The following is a 24,493-nucleotide window of genomic DNA, read 5'->3' on the forward strand; positions in this document are numbered from 1 at the left end:
TGAAATAATACAAATATTCATAAACATTATGTTTCCCCGATCGCTGACTTCCAGAAAAATTTTGCTATAAATCATATAAATATATTTTTTATTGCAACCGCAGTAAAACACCTCTCGAGGGCAAATGAGGGGTGTGTTACCTAAATTTTAAATGTATTTTACTTTTTATTTGGTCCCTCTATTTTCACAACACGTAAAATAAAAGTACATTATGTAAAGTATACATACACTTTGCAAAGTTACAAATAGCACTCAAAATTACGAAGGTAAACGTTTATGGCCATGCTTAAAAGCATGTCCGAGTGAAAAGACTACATTAGCGTCTACTCAAATTGCAATTGTATGTCCCTGTTGACCTCTTGCTGATTAGGTAGGCATCACGGAAATAAACAAGGAAGCCGAAGCTCGGGTAACGACCGTCTGCGTACTGATAGGGCAGTTATGATATTAAAACATTTATGTACAGGTTCTTTTCTGTATCCAACTTTCTAATAACAGATTCCATCATTTTAGAAAACCATGCCGAACCTAAATAAAAAACAAGAACGGGTTCGATGATTTTCATGACAAGTAAGGGTTTCCACCACTGCCTTTTAGATCATTTCTTACATTCATCCCTTCAATATTCTCCCGCTTGTTTGGTTTCAAGGTCTCGTTCAATTCATTATTTACAATGTCGAGGCGATTAGGTACCGATTTCGCCACTCAAGCGGGTACCTGATTGATGCATATTAGATCTTGCTTACTATAGACACATTGCTACCCTACCATGCTAAAGACTAGTGGATTCCAACCTTTCTATACTTGCAGCATCAAATAAAATATAGCAACTCATGGACCGGCATCGAAATTTGAAAATGAATGATTGTGCTGTATTGTGTCGATACATATGTCCGAGTAAACACCTATATTATTACTCTTAGCGCTAAATCTACGGCATCGACGAGCGTAAATTGACAGAGAGAAATTAGAAAATGAGTTACCGTTTCTCAAGCTGGTTTTGTTATTATTATTTATTGACTAAACGTAATTATTTTTCTTGCAAACAACTTGGTCGGCGAAAATCTTGTTTTGCTGAGTTTCTCTCTTTTTATACTTATAAGCAACAACTTCGTTTTCGAGGTGAAATTTGGATATGTTAGCGATGTGAAGGTGTTTCATCAATTTCAAAAATTAATGCGTTAACATCTTAATACATGTTAATCTAAATAATAAAACTAACAATTCCATAAACAGAACAAATAAAAAACTCAATGAACTCAAAACAATGAACAAAAATCTTGCATTACAAGTTTCTACTATACGCTACTTCTGATGAAACTTGGCAAAGTAGGGAATAGAACACAGTGGGATTTTGCAAACGGAGAAAATAGTTTGACTGCTGTTGTCATGAGTGAATGTAGAGCAGAGACGAAATCTTCTGTATGTTCCCCTTCTCTGGCAGATGAAATCAAACTCGCTAAATCTTGTCTCATGGGCTTGCCATTGCATGTATATAGTTTATTCGTGTAAGATGTTAATGAGCCGCTTAAGAAGGCTTTTCTGTGTATAGTTCTCATGGAGAAATAACCGATTTACTTGAGTATTTGTGATCACGATGTTAATTTGTGACTTATTGCATAAAAGTTGATGACTTATGACAATCGCTTGACATGAACTTCAAGAAAAACGTTACAGCCACGCATAGTAGCGTCAGGCAGTAAAATTCAAAAATATTTTGCTCGATTCACACAGTCAGCCTTAGGCGACAGAGCTCAAACGCGCGACGGTTTTTTTTGAACAGTAAATGTGCTTTATTACAAAATGCTTAGTCATGCAGCGAACGCTACGGGGAACCCCTCGTTTTCCCATCAGATATGCTTGGCTTAGCTTTTACCACTAATCTCAATAAATTGCTTAGTCATCGTTGTGTAGCGATAGAATATACCAGACTGTATCAAAATGAAACATATATGCCAAGCAATCTATAACAAGTGATACTAGAATAATATGAATTACCAAAACAATTTATAAAAAGTTCCTTCTCGGATATGAAATATTGTAAGCATTAATAATCATTATAGATGTTTACCCGATCCTCGACTTTAGAAAGTTATTAATCTAAATCACCATTGCGGAATTTTTCATTCGTTTTCAGACAGTATTTCGAAAGTTTGCGCTTGCGGACTGGTTTACATCTTCAAAATCACCATTTTGCCTCAAAATGTTCCAAAGGCTGCCACGAAAAGTGTCACAGTTAGATTAAAAAGCTTGACACACCTCATTTTTTGATTGCTGCGACCGAATTAAAAAACTTCCGAGGACAAAATGATGGCTGGGTTGTTCGATTCACTCACATTTTGTGAACATGATCAAAAAATAACAAATAGCACTCAAGACGACTAAGTCTGAGTAAGAGGTGTCTGATCCGCTGCTAAAATTTCAATCGTATGCCACTGTTGATTACTTGCTGATTAGACATTAGCCGGGTAATCAACAAAGAAGTCGAACATCGGTGAAACGTATTTGTACCGGCATCACATCAATATTGTGCGCGGTGTCAATCTCAAGCCCTTTTACTACATTCATCCCTTCAATATTAGGGCTTGTCCTCTCCAGCCCGATTGGTTTTTCAACGTCTCGTTCAATTAATTATTTACAATGTTTAGGCGATTAAGAATTGATTATATACTTCGCAGTCGTGTATTTTAGTTTATTCGAGTTGACGTCAGATGATGCGATTGATAGCGAAGTTCCCGGCTTCGACAAACGCAAATTGAAAGATAAATTGAAAATGAAAAGATTCGTTCCTATTAATTATTATTTCTTGTTATTAAATAATAAAATCTTGTATATTTTTGGACAAACAAAATGAAAACACGAGGAAATTTAGGGTAAATATTCATTTTATTTGTAAGACAAGTAAATTTAACAACTTTTCTAACAGTTGACCGTCGACTGTAATTCATGATCCTGTTATAATATTTTTGTTGCGACGTTATGACCAAGAAGTTAGCATTGTAGAAAGTCCATCTCCCGAATTAACTGCAAATGTGCTTAATTTCATGGAAGAACAGCAGTAATGACGCGCCCTAAGCCTAGCGATTCTGTAATCAGTTTAATATCAGCTTGGATAATATCATCTTAGGAGAGCAATGCCAATACAAAAACTATGACTGCACAACATGATTTAATTGTAATAGGAGAAATATTACTGCCATCTGTACTGTATTTCTTTACCCTTAAATTGCTTTATATTGCCACAGAAGCTTGCCTTTCGTTCTCGGTATCATCTTTTTACCCGATTCCCTTTTTCACAGAGAATTTATTTTCTATTTATTTATAAGAATATTCTATATATTATTGTAATGCCATCTGTTACCCCCCAGAATACTTCTCATCTTCCATGCAACTAAATATGACTACATAACATGGTTTAATTGTAATAGGATAAATATTACTGTCAGCAGCACTGTAATTCTTTACCATTAAATTGCTTTATTGCCACAAAAGCTTTTCTTTCGTTCTCTGGGTATCATCTTTTTACCGAATTCCCTTTTTACAGAGAATTTGAATTTATGTGTACAAATGGAATATTATGCAGAATGTTATTATTCTTTGGAGAATTCGATGAGGCTTTGAGATATCTACTTGAAAAGGAGCAGGATTTTTTCTTTTCTTTCGGGGAATCCGGATTTGGACGAATTCTGAAATGATGAAAATTATTTTCGGACGGATTCGGATTCTGTTTTTGGCGCATCCTCACACCACTATGGTTCCAATCTTTTCTAGTTTGGTATTATGTGGCATGCGACGAGAACAATTTTAGAAATTTTGGCACGTTACCTCATTTGAGTTGTGCACCCCTGCTCTATACAATATTTCGCAATGGTAGATGCAACCGTGACGGAAACTATAAATTCTGGGTTTCTCGTTCTCTATTTTTCTCTTTTAACTGCGTTTAAATAATATTATCACTCATTGTCGCAGCACGTTCCGGAAATTTAATAAGTTGACTCTGACAAAACACATATACATATCCAAACACCACGGCGGGGGAGATTTATGGTTGTAGCCTACTACGTTTGAGCTATTTCGTTGAAAGAAAACGACCGTGAAGATAATGGGGAATAAGACTATTACAATTGGTGACTTTAAAAACGTGGCGACCGCAGCGAATTTTATACTTTCAATTCGTAAGCATTTTATCACATATATATATGTGTGTGTGTGTGTATTTGTTTGTGTTTAATAAAGATGCGACTATTTGTGTGAACAGACAAATATGTACTGGTGCAAATGAATATGGGTATATATTTCCAACGGAACAACTGGTGTAGACTACTATATATATTTTTGCTCAATTCATAAATTGTTTTTTGAGCTGAATTTCAATTTTAATAATCTTCTCAATTCGTACTTGGGGACGACTATAATTCTTTGTGGGCCATACTCTATCTGGAACTTCGACATTTGCATAACTGACCCAAATTAAAACGACGTTATTGCTTATTTTTTGTTTACTTGTACGTATGCAAAAATCGGCCCCCCGACTGATAGCAGTTTTGCTGTACGCAGATGCTAGGAATCGCGATGATCGATTAAAACCTGGTCGGTTACTATACGTGGTGAAATACAAGCTCATTTGTTTCGGAGCAAGCACTCATCATACTAACTGCCACGAGTATAACCACAAAGTATATTTTGCATGTACACATGTTTCATTCGCGAATAAAATAAGTGCCAATATATATCTGTATTCCAAACTTACACCTCAAAAAAATCTAGATAAGATCAAAGAGCTGGATATATCGGAAATATCCGTCTATTTTCAACCAATACAGATTCAGATATTTATTTCCATCAGGCAAGAATCAATATAAAGCAATGATACACGTGAAATAAAACAAAAAACATTGATTTTTAGCAGTTGATGAGGGGTCGAAAAGACCCAAAAGAGCCATTCAGTCAGCGACACCTAGATGTTGAATTACAGCAGAAAATATAAATAAAGAAACAACTTTTGAAGGAATAAACTTTACAACTTACAATAATAAACAATAATAGATTCGAAATAAAAATACGGAAATGTGCCATAAGGTTTTATAGCGTACCGAACTACCGATATCGACAAAATAGCTTTTGGCGCCATTGCTGCTTACAATAAATAATATACACTGTCGCTAGAATTGGACAAAGACTGCAACTTTCAGAACTTAACTGCTTAAGATATTCACATGAAGATAGATAATCATTTGAAGCAAGACTTCAACAAGAAAGAATTATAAATAAATGCCTTCCTCCGCGGAAAGGTCTAGTCGTTGTTGTTTGAATTGAGAGAAACGTTTGACAATTGATTACTAGCAAAATATCAACTTTATTGCATGCTTGTCCATTGTCAAACATTTCAGAATTGGAGAAATCAGAATCAGATGGCGAATTGAACTATCCGGTTGCTATTTCGATATTGCATGTAAACCAGGTATAAAAAATACCGCACCCGACACTCTATCGAGAATTAGATGTGATCTTCCCTCTACTATAATGTCTTGGATGGAAGACGTTAGAAGAACAGTCCTGAATTGTTGTCTATCCAGAGAGATAATACCCGAATACTATCGACCAGAAGCAGGAATTTGACGAGTTTACAAGATTTTCATTCGCTATTTTAACACCTAATGTTTTGGCTGCCAGTGTCGTAAAGGATCTAGCTGCATTGTTTGTTGTAGGCCTAGCCTATTTGGAAGGATAAGATAATAAAAATTAGTAATTATTCAGTTTGAGTTAGGGATGCAGATTGCACTAGAAATTAAAATTTTAAATCATTTAAAACCTGGCATAATAGTTTTCTATAACATTGGAAAGCATAAGAAGGGTGCTAGGAGAAGGGCATACCCATTAAATAGTTGACTTTCTTAGCATTGACGATTTTTCAATTTGAAAACGGACGTCAGCCATTGGAACAATTTATTTTATTGAGACATAAAGAAAATTAACTTGATAAATTATCAATTTCCCCATATATCACCTACTCAGGTACAGTCTGAAGTCTACCGCGTTAGGGTAAGGCACATATTAAGGATTCACACACTCTTCCCGGAGCTACGGTAGAAAGCCGATTGGACAGCATAATCATTTGGCAAACCCCAGCCTCTCGTCCGATATTCAGTCAATGTCGGGTATGGGATTAGTTAGCCAGTTGTTTTGTTTTCAAATGCACAAAATTGCATGCACGGTAGTAGAGGAAATCAGGATTCGAACCCGAGAACCCACGCATGGTATTCTCAGGTGCTGTAGGTGGCAAGCGTATTCTTTTTGGTTACGATGCGCCACACCGCTCGTGTATTGCAAATACCGTAAATGCTTTTAACGCCCGGTCTTGATTAAGGGCCCGAATGAATAGCCGCCCGTGTGAACAGGACATGAAAATAAATAAGGGCCGGTGCTTGAATACCCACCCAGTGTAAATTTTTTTTTTTGCGGATTTGTACCTGCGGTGCGTAGAAAAAGTCAAAATTTTCATTATTTTCGTTTAAATCATACTTGAGAACTGGAAATGACAATATACGGTATTAATTATTGTAACGATCGATCTTATCTATACCGGTATTTTTGTGTGTAATTTTACTTTAAAAATAACATGCGCCCCTACTTGAATAAGGGCCGGTTTGAATAAGGGCCCGGTTAGTGAGTATGTTTAAAAAAATAAGCGCCCGGGCTATTAAACGAGCAAATACGGTAAGCTGGATTCGAAATAAACTCTTCAGCTCCTTATGAATCGCGTTTTCATCCCTCATTTCCATATTGCCTGGGGATTTCATGCGATTAAGTCCAATGTTTCATAGCTCTATCTGTGCGACTAAAGGAATTTAGGTTATGGCACTTTGCTGAGAGCGCAACCATTTTTCACGTACTGACGTTACGTGTGACGTAATTTTCAAACAAAGGGAAATTTGTGTGGTTGGTAATCGATCGGTAGATGGAGGTAGATTACCGTTCCCTCCTTAGCTTGTCCAAAGTTTTGTCATCAGCGAATTCGAACCTGTTGTTTAATAAGGAACGACTTGCTATGTGTTTGCCCATGCGATCTGTGCAGTGCTGCAAGCATACGGTACCGGTATGTTCCTGTATTTGCTGTGCGATATCTTGTGATCTGTTATTATCAGTGTCAGAGTGTACCGGTATCGGCATCACAATTTCTGAGTTTCAGAGTTTTGCCTATTTTTCGGAACGTCCCCCCAGTTTTTCAAAATTCTGAATTAGGTCATGTCTAACATGAACATGTTCATAAAAAATCTCGATCGAATTTATCTGAAGTTCATAGGAATTGAATTTATTAGTCTAATGCAGAATATTTGAGAAAGGTGTTTAGTGGTTTAGCTGTGATCTTTACTTTTGAAGTACCGGTACCGGTACCATACCGCAGGCTATATAAACTGACCAGACTGGATTCCATGGCAGGTGCACGCCCGAGGGCGCTAGCGCTCCGCAAAAATGCACGCGAGCGAAATCAATTTTGCACGCCGAAAATTTGCAATTGCTCACCAATGTAAATCGGTTTAAATGGTTTTAAAATCAATAATCCAGTAATATAAAGATGCCAAAATATTATACCTCCACAATTGTCGACAAATACCAGCTTGCAAGATTTGGTCTGATCGAAATATTGCGAAGCAAAAAGACCATGGACCTTTCCCCAACCTTTGACCCGCGAAAAATTCCTCTCATTGTTACGTCCTTTTTTGCATCTTGCTGATTGGCAAATGTCACGAAGTAAACAAGGAAGTCGATGCTCGGGGAAAGGTCCATATCGTGTTGAATGATAGGAAATAGGAATCCCGTGAGAATAGTTATGGACGAAAAGATCGCCTCCGCACCAATGGCCAAGTACGGCTCTGATTCGGCGTATTTTTCATACAATAATTTTACACGAATGTACTGAACAGTACCGGTATCTAAAGTTGCTCAAACACTCCCAAAATTAGTGACAAAGTATGAAAATAATGTTTGGGGTCAAAGGTCAAACGTCCATTTTGCTCTAATTTGACGTATTTTTTATCCATTAATCCTACGTAAAAACACTACCAAAATTAATGACAATGTATGTCCATTTTGCTCTGGTTCAACGTATTTTTCATCCAATAATTTTACGCGGATGTACTGAACAGTACCGGTATCCAAAGTCGCAGAAACACTCTCAAAATTAGCGACAAACTGTAGAAATAATGTTTGGGGTCAAAGGTCAAACGTCCATTTTTTCTCTGATTCAACGTATTTTTTATCCGATACTGGTAATTTTACGCGGATGTATTGAGAGGTATCTGATGTCAAAGTCAGTTGCACGCGAGTGCAGTTGTTTTGCACGTCGTGAGCTATAATTGCACGCCAGGAATTCTTATTTGCACGCGGGAATTTCTGATTGCACGCCCGATTTCTCGTTCAAAAAGGCCATGAAATCCAGACTGGTAAACTGAAATGATCAAAACCAAATATTTTACTCTTTCGAATACATTTCGTGAAAATATTTTGGGATATGAAATAACGAATACCGTAGCCTACATTCTAAATTCTGAAATTGGCAGATTGCTGGATTTGGGGCAATTTTATGTGGAAAATTACATAAATCACAGTATCTTCATGTTAATCATATCTTAAATGATATAAATATAAAGGGCATTGTTTTTCTTATGTTGTTTCTTACTAGTACAGTAGTATAGATATTGTACATTTTGATCTACTTGTCCGTCGACTCAAAATCTCTATTTTTCAAATAAAAATTTACTGAATTTTTCCTAAATTTAATTGCTGGTGACTTAAGAGTAAAATGGTACCGGTAATTCTTGCATGCACCAGTAGGCCTACATAAAATCAGAGGTTAAAAGTAGCAACAAGAACTGTCTGACTGTAGATATAACGAAAAACAATGATATGTGTAATGAGATTTTTGCGAAATGAGATTTCGTGAGAATGTATTTTTGCTAAAATGTTATTTTATTCAAAATACGTTTTCACAAAACTACATTGTTGCATGAATCATTTTTGCAAAGTATAGCCATGTAAAAAGTTTTTGTGCAGAAGATACCAAGCTAACAAATAACTAGTGACTTAGCATGAATAATAATTGAGTGAGGACCTAGATCAGGGTCGGCCAACCTTTTTGGCCGACGGGCCACATTTCAGCATTTTGTTCACTAATAATTACGCGGGACAACTTAACATAGTAATTATGTTCTAGTTTTGCTACACTGACTGAAAGTTAATGAAAAAACAAACAAAATCCTCGCACCAAACTTTCTCAATAATAAGAATAATAAAAAAAGAAGATACAGTAAAGTCAACAAAGTTTTTTTACTTACTTTTACTTACTAGTTTGGCACTTTTTTCCCTAACAAGTTTGTCAATATTCGCTGAAATGGACGATGTGGCAATGCGAAGCGAATTTTCAATATGACTGTCAGAAATTAGTGATCTCACAGGGGATTTGACATGGTTCATCTGTGAAAAAACTTGCTTGTACAAGTGCTGCCAAATAATGAGGTCATTGAAACTGCCATTCTGGCCAAGTGTATAAGCGACTATTTCTGTATCGATATCTCCCAGTTGGTTTCGATTCCAAATGGCACTCATGGCTCGTTTGAAAGGGCTAGCAGAGCGCATTTCAGGAAAATGAACAAATTGTTTGTATCAAAAATTTATATTAATTATCATGCGAAAAATCAAAGTTTTACTCATTTTATTTTTATTAATTCCGAAAATACAGCGCGGGCCACTCAAAACTCCTCGGCGGGCCACGGGTTGGACGACCCTGACCTAAATTGTCCAGTTACTGAGTTATGCAACAATTTGCAAGTCTGCAAGTGCAGTTTTAAGTATTTTGTGGCGTCTGAAGCTGCCGCAAAACCATGGCGGGATTTCAAAACCATGGCCGCTATGGCCAAACCACGGCGACTGACTTTTTAGCTGCCACAAACCAAGGTCTTGATGCCGGTACCACGGCAGCAAATTGAAAACTAATGGCGGGTAAAATTTTTCACATTTTCCCTATGGATACAGTTTTGATGTGTTTGGGGTTAGGTTTCAGGTTTAAGTAGGTATAATTCTGTGTGCTAAACTAAAATCTGGCAGATGACTTTGTGAATATACCTGTGAATATAATACTGATTACTGAAGAGCGCCATAAAACCATGGTAAGAGATACCGTGGTTCGTTCATGGCACGATTTGGTTGCAATGTTCAAGAATAAAATAGTTTTTAATTTGAATTTCTTGCATTTTATGATAAATTGCAGGAAAGTGCTTTGTTTAGGGTAGCTTATATCTCTGTATCGGGTTTCAGTTAAAACATGAGAGGAATATAGCAGATTTCCATATATTTTCATTTTCACATTGGGATAAAATACCTTCACATATATGAATGCTTCTCAAAGAAACTTATGTACTCGGAAACACCGCTATGAGTATGAATCCTAACAACTTAAATCCAAACATGGAAATTCCAAAAATACCGTTGATGACATTGGCAGGAATCACAAGTTTGACAGATGGTGAGTTGTTTCTATGTGCAGTACGGCACAACTATCCCATTCCATGAAAAGCCCCCACATTGAATGACATCGATTATAATAGTGAGTACAAATCCCTCTGTTACGTGACAGTTTGGGACTCCGCATTGGTATAAATCGGCTAAACAGCTTTTTGCACAATAAACTAAAGAAAGTGCAAACTAGAAATATTGACATTAGATTGCTCGGAAAAAATAATGCGATTTACTGGAAGAAAAAAAATGTACCATAGCATTCAAGAGTTCTCAGCGAAAAACGCAATTTTGGTCTTGTGCCACCCCAATTAATTTAGATTATTTCCGAGATAAGCATGGCGCAATCTGACGCAATTCCCGTAGTGCCAGATGCCCTCATTTCAGAGACAAATGTTTTTTTTTCTGATTGAATCAAATGTCAGGACATCTTGGAATTAGAGAACTGTGCCTGACTTGATAAATTCAATGCTTTTATAGATTTATGTTAACTAGGCATCTGTGGCATGGATAAATAATGGATAATGAATTCCTGTTTTTCATTTGGGCTCATTAATAATAGTTAATTCAAATCTTGCCATTTCGAAATAGTTTTTTTGTTATCTTCCTAGTATTAATTTCAATTAAATTTCAGTTCTACATGAGTTGCCACTGCCTGGTCCACATCCAGATTCTCTGGAATACCCTCTGTTTGCTTATTCGACTATTCCTATGCCCGGAATCAAGAGACTGATAAATAACACAGACAAAAACAATGTTTCAAACGTCATAGATGCACTTTCACAGACAAATACAGAAGACATGTAAGTTGACGTAATTGTTTCAAATGTTTGGTCACCTCTACAATTTGCTGTGTCAATATGAAAATAAATGAAGTCTCATATAATTATATTTGTTTATATAGTCATGATAACATGAGAATTGTAATAGTTCCATTAGTCAGAGAATTTCTGCTAGGTAAACAGGTAACAATTTTTTAAAATTTGAAATATTGAATTTACTGTAGTTACTCTTTTTCTCTGCAGAAGCTTATTTTTTTCTTATAAAATCATGATTTTTATGAAGGTTATTCATTTCGATTGTCAAATAATAATATTTCAATATACTCTGTAACATTTTTTAGTCAACCGTTTTTTTGCATAATTTTCAAGTTGTTCATCTTGTACTTTTTTTTTATAGAATTCTAAAAGATCCATCTCAAGATACTGATTGCTTAGATGGCCTTAATGTACCACCTTTGTTGCAAGCCATCTTAACCAAGAAACCAGATGTTTTTTATAGAAGACGGGTAAACTTCTTTTTGCATGAATGTCCCTAGCAAGATTTTTAGATCATACCTAATTAGCTCTGTTGACTCAGCATCATAAAAATGCCTTATCGAAACTCAGTTGCTATTCCATCACCCAGGCTGTGGATTTTGTTCCAACAATATTCCATATAAAGGAGTCACCATTGTTTTACAAATTTGCAAAATTACAAATTTGCAAATTCAAATATTTATGTCATTTATTCCTTATTAATTACCGGGAATCACCACAGAAAGGACTTTCATTGACATGTAGTGATAAGGTTAAATTGTTAGTAGGTATACTTTTTTGGCTCCTCAACTACCTGGTGTTTTTATATCTAGTAATGAAAGGCCTAGTGGCTGGAGCTTTATTGAACTTAAATATGATGGTGTCCCAGATCCAAGTTCAAATTCCATACCCTACATCTTACTCAAGAAAAATGCTTCGATTGTCCCTTTTTTGTATACTTTTTATCAATAAAAGGCATGGATGAATATACAGTATATACCGATAACTGTACTTTTTTGCCTTTTCAACATTGACTTTGTGAAATTTGCAATGCTCTGTTTTTTTTCAGACTTTTGTGAATGATGTTGGAGGAAATATCAAGCATAGCAGTCCTGCACAAGCTGCTACTCCACAGAGCCCTGCAATAAGGTATGAGTGCGTATGACCCATAATATTACCAGTTTATAACTCTGGGAATTGATGCAAATAATTCATTATATCTATTTCACACAAAATTTTTATTTTGTTATGTTTCACCTACAATTTACGTCCACTACAATTTACTTTTTTTCCCATTTTTTTTGTCCACGAATCCACAATCATACTTATGTTGAAATGATATAGCCTTTATAAAATTTTCTAGCACTATAAAAATTGCTTGTCATGAATCTGAGAATTCGTTTTGTTTTGTACATGTATACATACATATATATATATATATGTTTAGTGCATATATGCTAGCTAGGATATAATTTTGATTGGATTTTTTGAAGTTCTTGGGATTGAGCGAATTATAACAGTGTTTTCAAGTTTAATAATTATTGTAATGGTATTTATATTGTTTATTTATAGCTTTCATTGTAATACACAGAAATGTTCGAATTTTTCTGTTTTTTTATATTGTATAATGTTTGGATTTTTTTTCCATCCGCTTTGATGAAAAGTCGAAATAAATTTGATTTATTTTTGATGTAAATTAGTTAAATCCAATTTTCTAACTACTAGTACTCTGAATCATTGTTCAAGTTTAAAAAAAGTTTTGAATAATTTCTGTTTTCAGTTACACAGGTTTGCCTATGTATCAAGCAAGTCCAGCTGAATGTGCTTCTGAAATTTCCTCATCACAGTTCAAAACAGGTCAGAATTAATAATTGTTTCAGAATAGACCCTTTTTTCTGCTGATCCTAGGTATATAATGACTGTCAATATTTAAAAAAAATTGTTTCATAATAGACCCTTTCTTTTGCTGAGCCTAGGTATTGTATATAATTGACTGTCAATATCTTGAAAAAATTAGTAGGAGATAGATATTTAATTATTGTGTTACCCATATGTATTTGATCAGTGATTTTTTACCGTTATTCGAGATGGTAAGGGCACGTGGATTACCCCAGAAATTTCTGCATATCTATTTTATCTTTTGCTGCTTGGACATTGCTTGCTATATTCTTGTCGAAAGATCATTTCATTTTTACACTTTTTAAATTTTCCTAGCAAAACTGTCCACCAACTTGAGAAACATTGTTGAATTAACTTACCGGTAGTTTTTTCAACAGGTGTAATTTTATCTTTCCTTGATATTAACGGTTTGTCCTCATTGAGACTCTTATCTATTATGGTATACCACTTGTATTTGTTGTATTTTTATTTGCTTTAAATGTGCTATTTAGATCCCAATCAGGTCAACAGGTCTCAAATTCCTCATTCCACATGCTCTGAGAATCGAGATACACCTTCATCCTCTGTAAGTTCATTTTATAGTTTGCATCTATTTTTAAATTTTCAGTATAATATAAAGCATTTTTTTATACAATTTGTTCCTCTTATTTTAAATACTTGTAGGACTTCATTTTATTATGAAGTTTATTCTATTTCTTATCAATATGGCAGTCAGTTTATATTGGACCTCGATATTTGGAACATTTTTTGCAGAAAAATGAATTTACTGTTGAGAATCCATCTAATCAAGTGCAAGAAGAAAATCCCAAGATCTGTTTAAAAATACGGTGAGAAAACTACATTGTTTTTCAGTAGTCAGTTTTCAGTAGCTGTCCATCCTCAAAAACATTATTATTGTAGCCTGTGAGTACTCCCGTAGTGTGTGAACCAGGTTAGGGAGAGGTTTTCTTCACTTTATTTCTATTACGAGTCACGGACTGTCTGTGTTAGCCAAGTGAATATACCCCCTGCCCAAAGGTTTCAGTCGCTTTACACAACTTGTTGTAAAGTAGGCGAACAAAATTAGTTACCTCTATATTGGTGCACACACTTCTTGTTGTTCTTGGAGCGCCTTGTTGTGTAATACTGTCATTTGCTTTTAAAGGATCAGATGACAAAAATATTTAGGCTTGTATATTAATACTTATTGTCAATTTCACATTATCTTATAATTGTTGATTATATTTCTACACAGCTCCTCTGTTTACCGGTATGTGAATTGTTTCAATACAACTTAAATTCTTTTTTATATTAGGAAGAAAAAGAAGAATAATAAAGACAAGGAACAGCCAAAATCATCGGAGATGAAATCCTCTAATGGAAGTATTGATTTAACAACGAACGATGTTTGCTATGATATTGTTAGTAGTCCTTCAAAACAACCTGGTTTATCATCACCAGGATCACTCAAACTTAAATTATCAAGGATAAAAACAGAACCTGGTACAAATTCTGATTTTCCTGCTTTCGAAGTTGCTGATTCCAACAAGACACCAGAAAGTTTGAATAATCAACAACAACCTCAAGTTCAAAGTTCAAATGACACTCTACAAAGATCAGGTGCTCCTATGATCAACCAAACAAGATTAGCACCAGCACCTTCATACAGACCTCCATTATCAAACAATTCAAGTTCTAATGCCATGAGCCAACATTCTTCACATAATAATACAACGCCACCACAATATCCCAATGTTGCACTGCCTTTTTCAAGTCCTCCAGCCGCTCGATCAACAGATTCTTACCTGCCGTTTGCACGGCCTCCATCTTTTGCTAATACAGACTTGAATGTCAACACTCGAGCAGGTACTCCTCATTCACATCAGCGTCAACCTATGCCTCCACCTCCACCTTATGCATCGCCGCACGCAAAGAATATCACTCCAGAACAACTTGCCAATATGGCATCCAATTTCTCACCATCACCAGTTTCTCTTAGTCAGCATAAGCAGAGACAGGTTTGTATTGTTTTATATTAATGTGGTGATCATGGTTAACATGTTTATGTAATATAGCAACATAAAAATTAATTTTTCAAAGTAGAAACTTTCGTGGTAAGTGGTATTGACCATTATTAGAAAATGTAAAACATCTGTGCTGTTATAGTCGAATCAAATATACAAAGACGGAAATATTTTCTGTATTTTTCATAATTTTGTTTGTGTTACTTTTCAAATCATATTATTTTGAAAATATTTTATACTTTTTACTTATTTGAAGTGATGATATTCGGCACATGTATGGGAAAATAGACATACGCGTATATTCGAGGATATATGGTAATACAAATCACCCAACTATCATTGCACTTTATACTTCTAATAGAAGGATCAAGACTTCGATTTAAGTAAAGCTTCCTAATGACCTGAAGCTCACATTATTATTGTATACTTTATTCCATTTTGTAGAATCGAAGCAATAGTGAATCATCTGGTAAAACTCCTTCATCTAAGCCTAGGAAAAAGGGTAAGTAACTACTTGTGCTTTATTCTCCACCGAAAGATTTAGATCAGGGGTCGGCAACCTACGGCCCGCATGACGCTTCACTGATGACTTGCAACCCTTAATTTTGGCCCGCGAGTAACAAAAGGTTGCCGACCCTTGATTCAGATGCTTATTTATTGGTTGTTATGATATTGCACCAAGTATGATATTGTATGTTAGTAGTGTTATAGGAATGCTTTAATTCATTATGGTAATTACAGGATCTGATTAGATTTTCAGAAATTAATCAAATGTATAACGACAAGAGCATGAGGGTAATTTTTAACAGAAGACGTCATGGCTGTTTAGTAGGTTAAAGTGAGGGAGATGCTTGTAGAATATATTAATGAAAAAACAAATTAGAATCCTTTATATTAGAGGTCTCACCCATTTATGGAAATAGTTTATCCATTCTGTAATATAGATATGAATGGATGTTTTTTTTATTTGAATTATTACTTATCGATCTTTAGATCGGTAAGTATGTTGATAGGTATTTGTCTGTTTGTATGTTAGATGCACGCGATATCTCACGAAGGTGTGGTTGAATCTGCTCCACATTTTGCATGTGCATTCATCATATCTCGGACCAGAAACTTATTGATTTTGGATGAATTATGTCGTATAATTAGCGAGTTATTAATTAATTAGTGATGGGACACGCGGTGTCACTATAGAGTCATGAATCGAAACCGCAGTTTCGATCGATAAGTCTTTGGTCTCTGACTGATATTCTCGTTTTGAATTTGTTGATTAGCACTTTGCACTAATTACCTTGCTGTTGATGTTGTGCAGGTAGATGTTTTATTATTGCAGCACAATGAAGCTAGATGGAATATTGTCTGTTTGTTTGTTGGATGCACGCGATATCTCACGAAGGCGTGGTTGAATCTGCTCCAAATTTTGCATGTGCATTCATCATATCTCGGAACAGAAGCCTATTGATTTTGGATGAATTATGTCGTATAATTAGCGAGTTATTAATTAATTAGTGATGGGACACACGGTGTCACTATAAGGTCATGAACCGAAACCGCAGTTTCGATCGATAAGTCTTCGGTCTCCGACCGATATTCTCGTTTTGAATTTGTTGATTAGCACTTTGCACTAATTACCTTGCTGTTGATGTTTTGCAAGTAGATGTTTTATTATTGCAGCACAATGAAGCTAGATAGAATATTGTCTGTTTGTCTGTTAGATGCACGCGATATCTCACGAAGGCGTGGTTGAATCTGCTCCAAATTTTGCATGTGCATTCATATCTCGGACCAGAAGCCTATTGATTTTGGATGAATTATGTCATATAATTAGCGAGTTATTAATTAATTAGTGATGGAACACGCGGTGTCACTATAGAGTCATGAATCGAAACCGCAGATTCGATCGATAAATCTTCGGTCTCCGACCGATATTCTCGTTTTGAATTTGTTGATTAGCACTTTGCACTAATTACCTTGCTGTTGATGTTTTGCAGGTAGATGTTTTATTATTGCAGCACAATGAAGCTAGATAGAATATTTAAAAAGGAAGACAGCATTTTATGAAATTTCAAAAAAGCTTGCAAATCTTTTCAGTTAATTTTAGTAAAATGGAGTTAAAAGTTTACAATTTCTGTATTTTGTAGTTTTTTCTGTGAATTATTTAACTATGCAATATCTAACTTTGAATATGTAGTAATACAGGTAAATATATCAGGTATTGCAGGAGAGTAAGAATTACTAGGGATAAGATTTTGTCAATTTATCAATGATATATCTTTTTATCATTTGTCAGATATATGTTATGTATATTCTATAGATTATTTATTGATAAACAGTATTAGAATGGTTATTTATACATGATCCATATGAGATAAGACATGGAATAGATGTTCAAGGATAATAAGGATGTCTGACAAAGGAAACTATGACAAGACTATGTACATCGTCAGAGAGCAGTATGAAGCAGTGGTTATTCAAGTTGTCAGTAAGCAAAAATCAGGCCTAGTCCAGGAGTCAGCAACCTACGTGAGCCCGATACAGCCTGCGACGCTTCACCTCGCCGATCTTGGCTTTATCCAGTGTGCCGCCTGATGCCGAAAAGCTATCAAGTGTGATGCAGCAACAAGTGTCATATTAAATGTCATTTGTGAATTTTTTTTTATTAAGACGACTGAGTTGAGTTGTAATCTTCGCGCGTTGTTTAAAAATTAAAATTTCTAGTTCTGATCTGCGTGAAAAAATTGTGATTCATCGACCATCCGTTCGATTTTCAGCTTTCTAAAAATATGTGCTCTCACCAAGACTTGCAACTCTTAATCTTGGCCCGCGAGCCACAAAGTTTTGCTGACCCCTGGTCTAGTCTAACAGTTGCGCTGTGTCGTACTAGTGTTCAGTGGCGTTATTCCTTTGGCTTACATGTTTGCAAACCTTTAAAGGCATAAAGTACACATTAATGATCACAAAATTTAATTTTATTTTTTTCGTGTAAGGACCTGGCCTAGTCTATGATAGATAAGTTTGGCAGTGTCAAAATGGAGCATATAGTAATTGTTGGCCATTATGCTTGCGTTTAAAACAGTGGTTCTTAAAGTATGGGTCGCGACCCAAACATGGGTCGCGGAAGGTTTAAAAATGGGTCGCGACAAGGTCGTCAATGCAAGGGCAATCTAAGAGGAGAAGGAAGAATTTTCAGCTTTCCCAATGTTTCAATTTAGCTTCTAAACTCTGGTATTTAAAAATAATGAAATATAAAATTTCATTCACGGAAAGAACTGTCTTGAGCTCATTGTTACATCACAATTCTGATATGCCAGTGACGTGTATTATTTTTATGGTATCGGTAACCATGCGCGTCGCTTGTCGTGAGGTTGACCGCGTGGAATGTCGTCTTAGTGGATTAAAATAACCAAAAATGGGCGTCTTTTTGGTAATGTAAATTGTAATAGACGACGCAATGAAAAGGCTCGCTTCTCGACATTAGATTATTCAATATCTAGAGAAAATGTGACTTCATCTCGAGGCACCATTTACCGCGAACGAAGCAGTGTGTGCACATTTGATGAGTAGAAAGTTGTATATTGCGAGAGATACCGAAGGCCAGCTAGGATGTCGTGTTTGCGACGGACAGCGGACGCCTTTTCTTCTACAATTCGCGACAAGGCACTTGTGCGAGCGAGGATATCATATTTGGCACTGACGGTTATCAAAACTAAGCTCGCAATCGCCTCGATACCCGTGACAACTTGCGTAATGCGTTAAGTAAAATAGAGCTGTGTATTGAAGATATAATGAAAAGGAAATTTCAGTTTCATCAATCTCACTGAGTCAATGGACTGTTTCTAATAAATAGTTGTCTGTATTTGAGTCAAACTGTACTAACATTAAAAACACATTTTGCGTTATTTAGGATTGGGTCGCGAGTATTCATAAAACTCAGATTTGGGTCGCGCCCGAAAAAGTTTAAGAACCACTGGTTTAAAAAGTTATAGAATAGATTTCTAAATATTTTTTAGACTTTTGAAATGAGTTGTCAAAACAACGTCTGTCTCAACTTTTTTGTACTGCAAAAATCAATCTCTACAAATTATTATTTCTGAGTGTATTTGAAATAGTAAATTATTTTGTTTTGGCAACCCCTGTGTGCTGAGTTGAGTAATGTAGATATGTGAATTTGAATGGACAATTTTAAATATTTCACATATACACGTTCATATAATTCAAGTTATATTTATCTTTTTTATTTTATTTTCTAGGTTCTAAACATATTCGAGTCAAATTCATTGCTGATCAAGAAGAAGCAGATATTCATAAATTATCAGATGTCATGTATCCGGATGATTCTGAAGTATCAAGTTTTGATGAATTAAAATCTGGAATGATGGTGATTGCCAAGTGGCCTCAAAATGGAAAATTATATGATGCTTTGGTCATCGATCCTTTGGATAACACAGGTTGGTATTATAAGGAAAAAAAATTTCTATTAGTTTTAGACCAGTGCTTCTCAACCACGGCTCTCAGAGTCACCTATTCTTCCTGCGGCTTTCAATTATTCTTTCTGTGGCTTTCATTTAAAAATTAATCATTTTCAGTGAAAATTTTTCATTGAAAATTAATTAATGACTTGAAATTGAATGACTGGAGTGCAGTAGTTGAATTGATTGTACATTGCTGGAGAATGCATCCATTAAGGTTGCGACTCGCTTTGTCAGACTCTAAAGTCAAAGCCAATGTCAAGTTTAGTGTTTGATTGGTTTTTACCCTGAGTTTTGAATGTTGTTATTATAAAATACATCCTGAGTTTTTTTGCTATTTTAATTTGCGTTGTTGTCTCTGATGCTAAAAAAGGTTGAGAACCACTCGTTTTAAACTGTAGATTTCTATTCTTGTATAATTGAATATTATGGACATATTTTTTTCCAATTTTGATTTTCATTCATTAATATTTTTACTTGGATACAGTTGTTTTAGATTTGATATAGGAAAGATTCAAAGAGACATTTAAATTCCATTTAATTGTGTAATTTTAGTTTTGTATAATTTGTGTCTATTTGATAGAAATATGGAGCTTGTTAAATCATGTTCAATATTTTAGGTCGAAAATTCCGGGAGAGAAAGCCGCCTCCAAAACCATTCCAAGCAGATCCGAGGAAAAAAGACAGGAAGAATTCATCAGAGAGTATTGGATCACCTCGAGTCATGCTTGAACCATTATCATTTCAGTATTCTAATAATTTTGTAAGTTGAAAATTTGAATGAAATTTGGGATAGGATAGGGTTCTCATATTCATACCAGAGAGAGGAAAGCTGATAAGATGGCTAAATCACATGGCGTACCATAGCATCTTTTCCGGTCATCAGCCTATGGTATGGGTATTTACTTGGGACTTGATGGTGGAGGAAGCCATAAGTGACCAACACTTTCATGAATCTCCTTACGATGGTGAGGAGTACAGCAATCTTTTCACAGATAATTTTCCCCCACAGGATTTCAACCCCCGAACCCTCGCAGGGTAATAGAAGGGTAATAGAAGAGTCGATGGCCGATGGCAAACATTTTGGTAATGCTTATCACGGTGCGCCAACATGTATACTGGTATAAGTTTCGCAGACAATCAATCTTGCTGCATTATTTTCAATACATGCTAACCAACTTTCATGGAGTTTTGTAAACTTCTTGGTTATATGAAACTGTCAATTGTAGAAGCTCTATATGTGATAGCCAAGGTATAACTGTAACCCCAACCAACAATAATTCTGACCATACTATTTAAATTTCATCACAGGATGCTGACAAACAACACTTCACATTGGATGGACAATTCACAGCTTATCATTCCATGGCTGACAGAATCAAACTGAAAAGACAGCAGAGATTGTTGGGATCCGGTTCATCAGGTATAATATTCTCGGCTAAGAAGCCGACTCGGCAGAAAAATGGTGTTATTTTTTTTCTCTGTTCGTCATTTAAACACCAATGTGCGTTCTATGTTTATCAACATTTTGCTAATTTTTTCTGTAGTTACCTGCGGATGCGCTCGCTCTCTTTCTCATATTAAGTTTTACGATAAATGCACCAAAGCGCCTTGTTGTCATGATTTACTGCACATGATTTGCTCATGATGCACACGCAAATGCGGCAACATCAAATATAATAATCACAGTGTAGATGTTCTAGATTCAAATATTCCAGAAATTGTCTCTCTTTTCCATCGTTTTTTTTATTTCGAAGCCAATAATAAACTGACCCCAGAACAAATAAATTAAGCTGAGCCACCCAATAAGTCAAAATCAGAAATCAGTCCATGAAATTGACTTATTAGCTGAAAGTTAGGGTATTATATTGAAGTCTTCCACACCTTACAAAAGAAAAGTATCTTTCAGAGATTTGCACTATTAATAGGGAATTATATGATTGGTTTATTATAATTTATTTTATTAGGAGGATTTATTTATTGGTCTATTTTGTTTAAAAAAAAACTACTACTGATCTCAGTTAGAAAAATGTTTTTGGAATATTATCTTTTCTAATATTTCTTTTTCTGTTTAATAAGTTCATATTCTTTATTCCAAGGCAAAAAGAGAAAGCGTACGGATTCTTCCGATCCAACTTCGAAGTCTTTGATAACACTTCATAGTGATGACGAAGGTGATGAATGGAGGGATGAATCATCCTCTCCTGCTAGAAAAATTTCTCACAAAGATTCAAGAAAGAAAAAGGAAAGAAGAAGATTGGCAGAAATGAGATTGATGCAGGAAGGAGGTTCATGATTTTTTTTAAATATAGTTCAATTATGTTTTGGTGATATTCAAGATCAATCAATTATTTATGGATTGGTTATATTTAATAACATTTTAAATTTTTGATTTCAGAAATAATTTCGAATGGGTTTTTATACTTATTTCACACATTTTGCTCAGAACAAAACCAAAATTGTGATCATTTTGAAGTCTCACAGGGACACTAAAAAGCTTTATTCCTTTTCCCAAGATTTATAGAAAACAGAAAAACAACGATTAATCATTTATCTCAGGGTGATCCAATTGCTGGCACGCACACATTCTGTGCGGCCCACAAATCAATTTTAGCATACACTAAACCGTTGACAGATAATTGTATTTATTGGCTGAACATTTTTGGGTGTAATAAGCTATTCCAACTGGGACTGTTATGGGTAATATGGCCGTACGCGCTTCATTCTCTAGAACAGGAGTGGGCAAATTACGGCCCGCGGGCCGGATCCGGCCCACTTTAGTGTTTTATCCGGCCCACTTGTTCTTGCTGAAATTAGGCTATACTTTTCATGCATGAAAATGATCGTTGAAGAGATGGGAGAAACAACAAATCGTCCGCAAATTAAAATTTTGTAATTCCACACGTACTGTCAGCCCTGAATATAAACATAAAACCATCTGAATAATTTCTGTACAATTATTCAAAAGCGCCAGCTCCTGACATATCAGCATTTTGGTCTGCATTTTGCTACGCACTTGTTCGTGGATGTCCCAATACATTTTGTTTACTTTTGTCTAGTACAGGGTGGGATTGAGTTGAAATCGCTGATATTTACTTCAGCATGTCACGAGTATTTAAGACGTGAACATCAGTAATATATTGGTAGACTATATTACAGGGAATTATCCCTGTATTATGAGAACGTAGAGAAAAGGATTTCCTTGTAACTGTGAGTGATGTGTGCAAAACTCCTTATTGTGTGGTCATCTGAAACGAGAGACTAAATACACACTAAAAATTTAATCCGCAAATCCAATTAGCGACTGAAAAAGAGGAAGTGATTATTGTAAGAAAGGAGCGGAGTCATAATATATATATATATATATCACAAAATATAATGCAGAACATCATAAATTTTGTTTTCAAAGCTCTATTTTTGACCTGGTAAATCCCAAAAATTTCGTTATTTTTCATCGGATCGAAAACTATAGCAAATCCCAGCGGTTCCCAAATATGTGTTTGTGCTGCGCCATATCGCCGCAATATTTCAAAGTTGCAATGCTTTTACTTTATCGTAATGAAGTGTACTTGTGGGATTTTATGACCGACCTTGGAATTTTGCAAATGGTGATTTCTTAAAAATAATCTCAAGTGGCTCAAATTAATCAAATGACCAAGATCGCTCCTTTTCCTAATATATAATTAAATTAATTATATTATATATTAAATTGATATGGCAAGACATTTTTATTTCTCGTAATAGTCTTGAACTGAATATTTTGCGCAACAGAAAAACCATCAGCGGTGAAAAATTCGGCAATTTCAACAAATGGGTAATCACGACGACTGTTGCCATTGGAATTTCCATTTCCTATTTTGGATACAAAATAAAATCAATCTAATACCACTTGCCTCCTAAATCCCAAGTTACAGTAATTTTGTTTGTAAACGATAGGAATGCGCATCATTTATTCTCTTTGATTTGAATAATCTATTTATCAAATACGGTCATCATTACCGCAATTGTTACATTGTGCTATCTTTATTAATAACGTTATCCTAGCCCATTAACCCAACTGTTAAGCTTTTTTACATCAACTTTCTTTGCTCTGCTGCCGTAATTTGTAATAACGGCCCATTGATCTTTGTGTCTAGGACTCTGCGTATTTGCAAATAACCGTTTCTGATCATACTGAATTTTGATCATCCGGCCCAGTAACCAAGTCTGTTATCCGCATCCGGCCCACTCAGGATAGTAATTGCCCACCCCTGCTCTAGAAATAATCAAGCGATGATAAGGGAGACACATTTGTGCGTTTATTTCAGGAACCCGTCTCGCAGTATTTTGATCACCTTGAGGTTTTCCGAATGCGGCCTGCAAGGCCTCCTAAATATTCTTTGCTGCTCTTCAATCCCACATCCTTGGACCACCTTGAATTATCTCAACCTCCTTTGTAGAATATAAATTGACACTGTTCTCCATTGAACATCACTCAATTTCTATATTCCATATTTTGCATTAAAAAGTATTAATTTGGAATAAATTCAGACGGTAGACCAATTGGTTTAAATTACTCTTAAATTAATACTCTATTTCTAATCATTTTAAAATTTCAGGAAACGTGTCAGGATCATTAAGAAGATTTAATACAGTAGTCGAATTAATATTTGAAGATATGGATAGATTGGATGCAACTTCATTACAATGTGGTCCCGATGATCTAGTACCTGAATGTTTACTCATTCCAGCATCAAGACTGAGAGAACTAAGCAGTGAATCTGCTAAACTAAAAGCTATGGGAATTTTAAACCAGGTTTGTTGATTTTCA

At 35.3% G+C, this 24,493-nt stretch overlaps 1 protein-coding gene across 2 annotated transcripts in view; it reads left to right on the plus strand.

Annotated features, from left to right (window-relative positions):
* Window positions 1-10,254: 10,254 nt before the first annotated feature.
* The window catches only part of LOC120346948 (nipped-B-like protein B), a 38,743-nt gene continuing 24,504 nt past the window's right edge, over window positions 10,255-24,493 (plus strand). The window contains exons 1-14 of one of the 2 annotated variants that reach the window (XM_039416745.2): window positions 10,255-10,522; window positions 11,147-11,315; window positions 11,692-11,800; window positions 12,379-12,458; window positions 13,090-13,166; window positions 13,700-13,773; window positions 13,962-14,035; window positions 14,503-15,205; window positions 15,656-15,713; window positions 19,465-19,662; window positions 20,304-20,446; window positions 20,995-21,106; window positions 21,783-21,971; window positions 24,282-24,478. In XM_039416745.2, the coding sequence (XP_039272679.2) occupies window positions 10,393-10,522; window positions 11,147-11,315; window positions 11,692-11,800; window positions 12,379-12,458; window positions 13,090-13,166; window positions 13,700-13,773; window positions 13,962-14,035; window positions 14,503-15,205; window positions 15,656-15,713; window positions 19,465-19,662; window positions 20,304-20,446; window positions 20,995-21,106; window positions 21,783-21,971; window positions 24,282-24,478 (2,313 nt within the window). In that variant the 5' untranslated portion in view covers window positions 10,255-10,392. Of the gene's footprint in view, window positions 10,523-11,146; window positions 11,316-11,691; window positions 11,801-12,378; window positions 12,459-13,089; window positions 13,167-13,699; window positions 13,774-13,961; window positions 14,036-14,502; window positions 15,206-15,655; window positions 15,714-17,489; window positions 17,697-19,464; window positions 19,663-20,303; window positions 20,447-20,994; window positions 21,107-21,782; window positions 21,972-24,281; window positions 24,479-24,493 lie in introns of those variants that run through there. The other variant, XM_078117656.1, reaches the window with a different exon arrangement.

The sequence above is a fragment of the Styela clava genome, chromosome 11, assembly GCF_964204865.1.
Source record: "Styela clava chromosome 11, kaStyClav1.hap1.2, whole genome shotgun sequence".
Lineage (NCBI taxonomy): Eukaryota > Metazoa > Chordata > Ascidiacea > Stolidobranchia > Styelidae > Styela > Styela clava.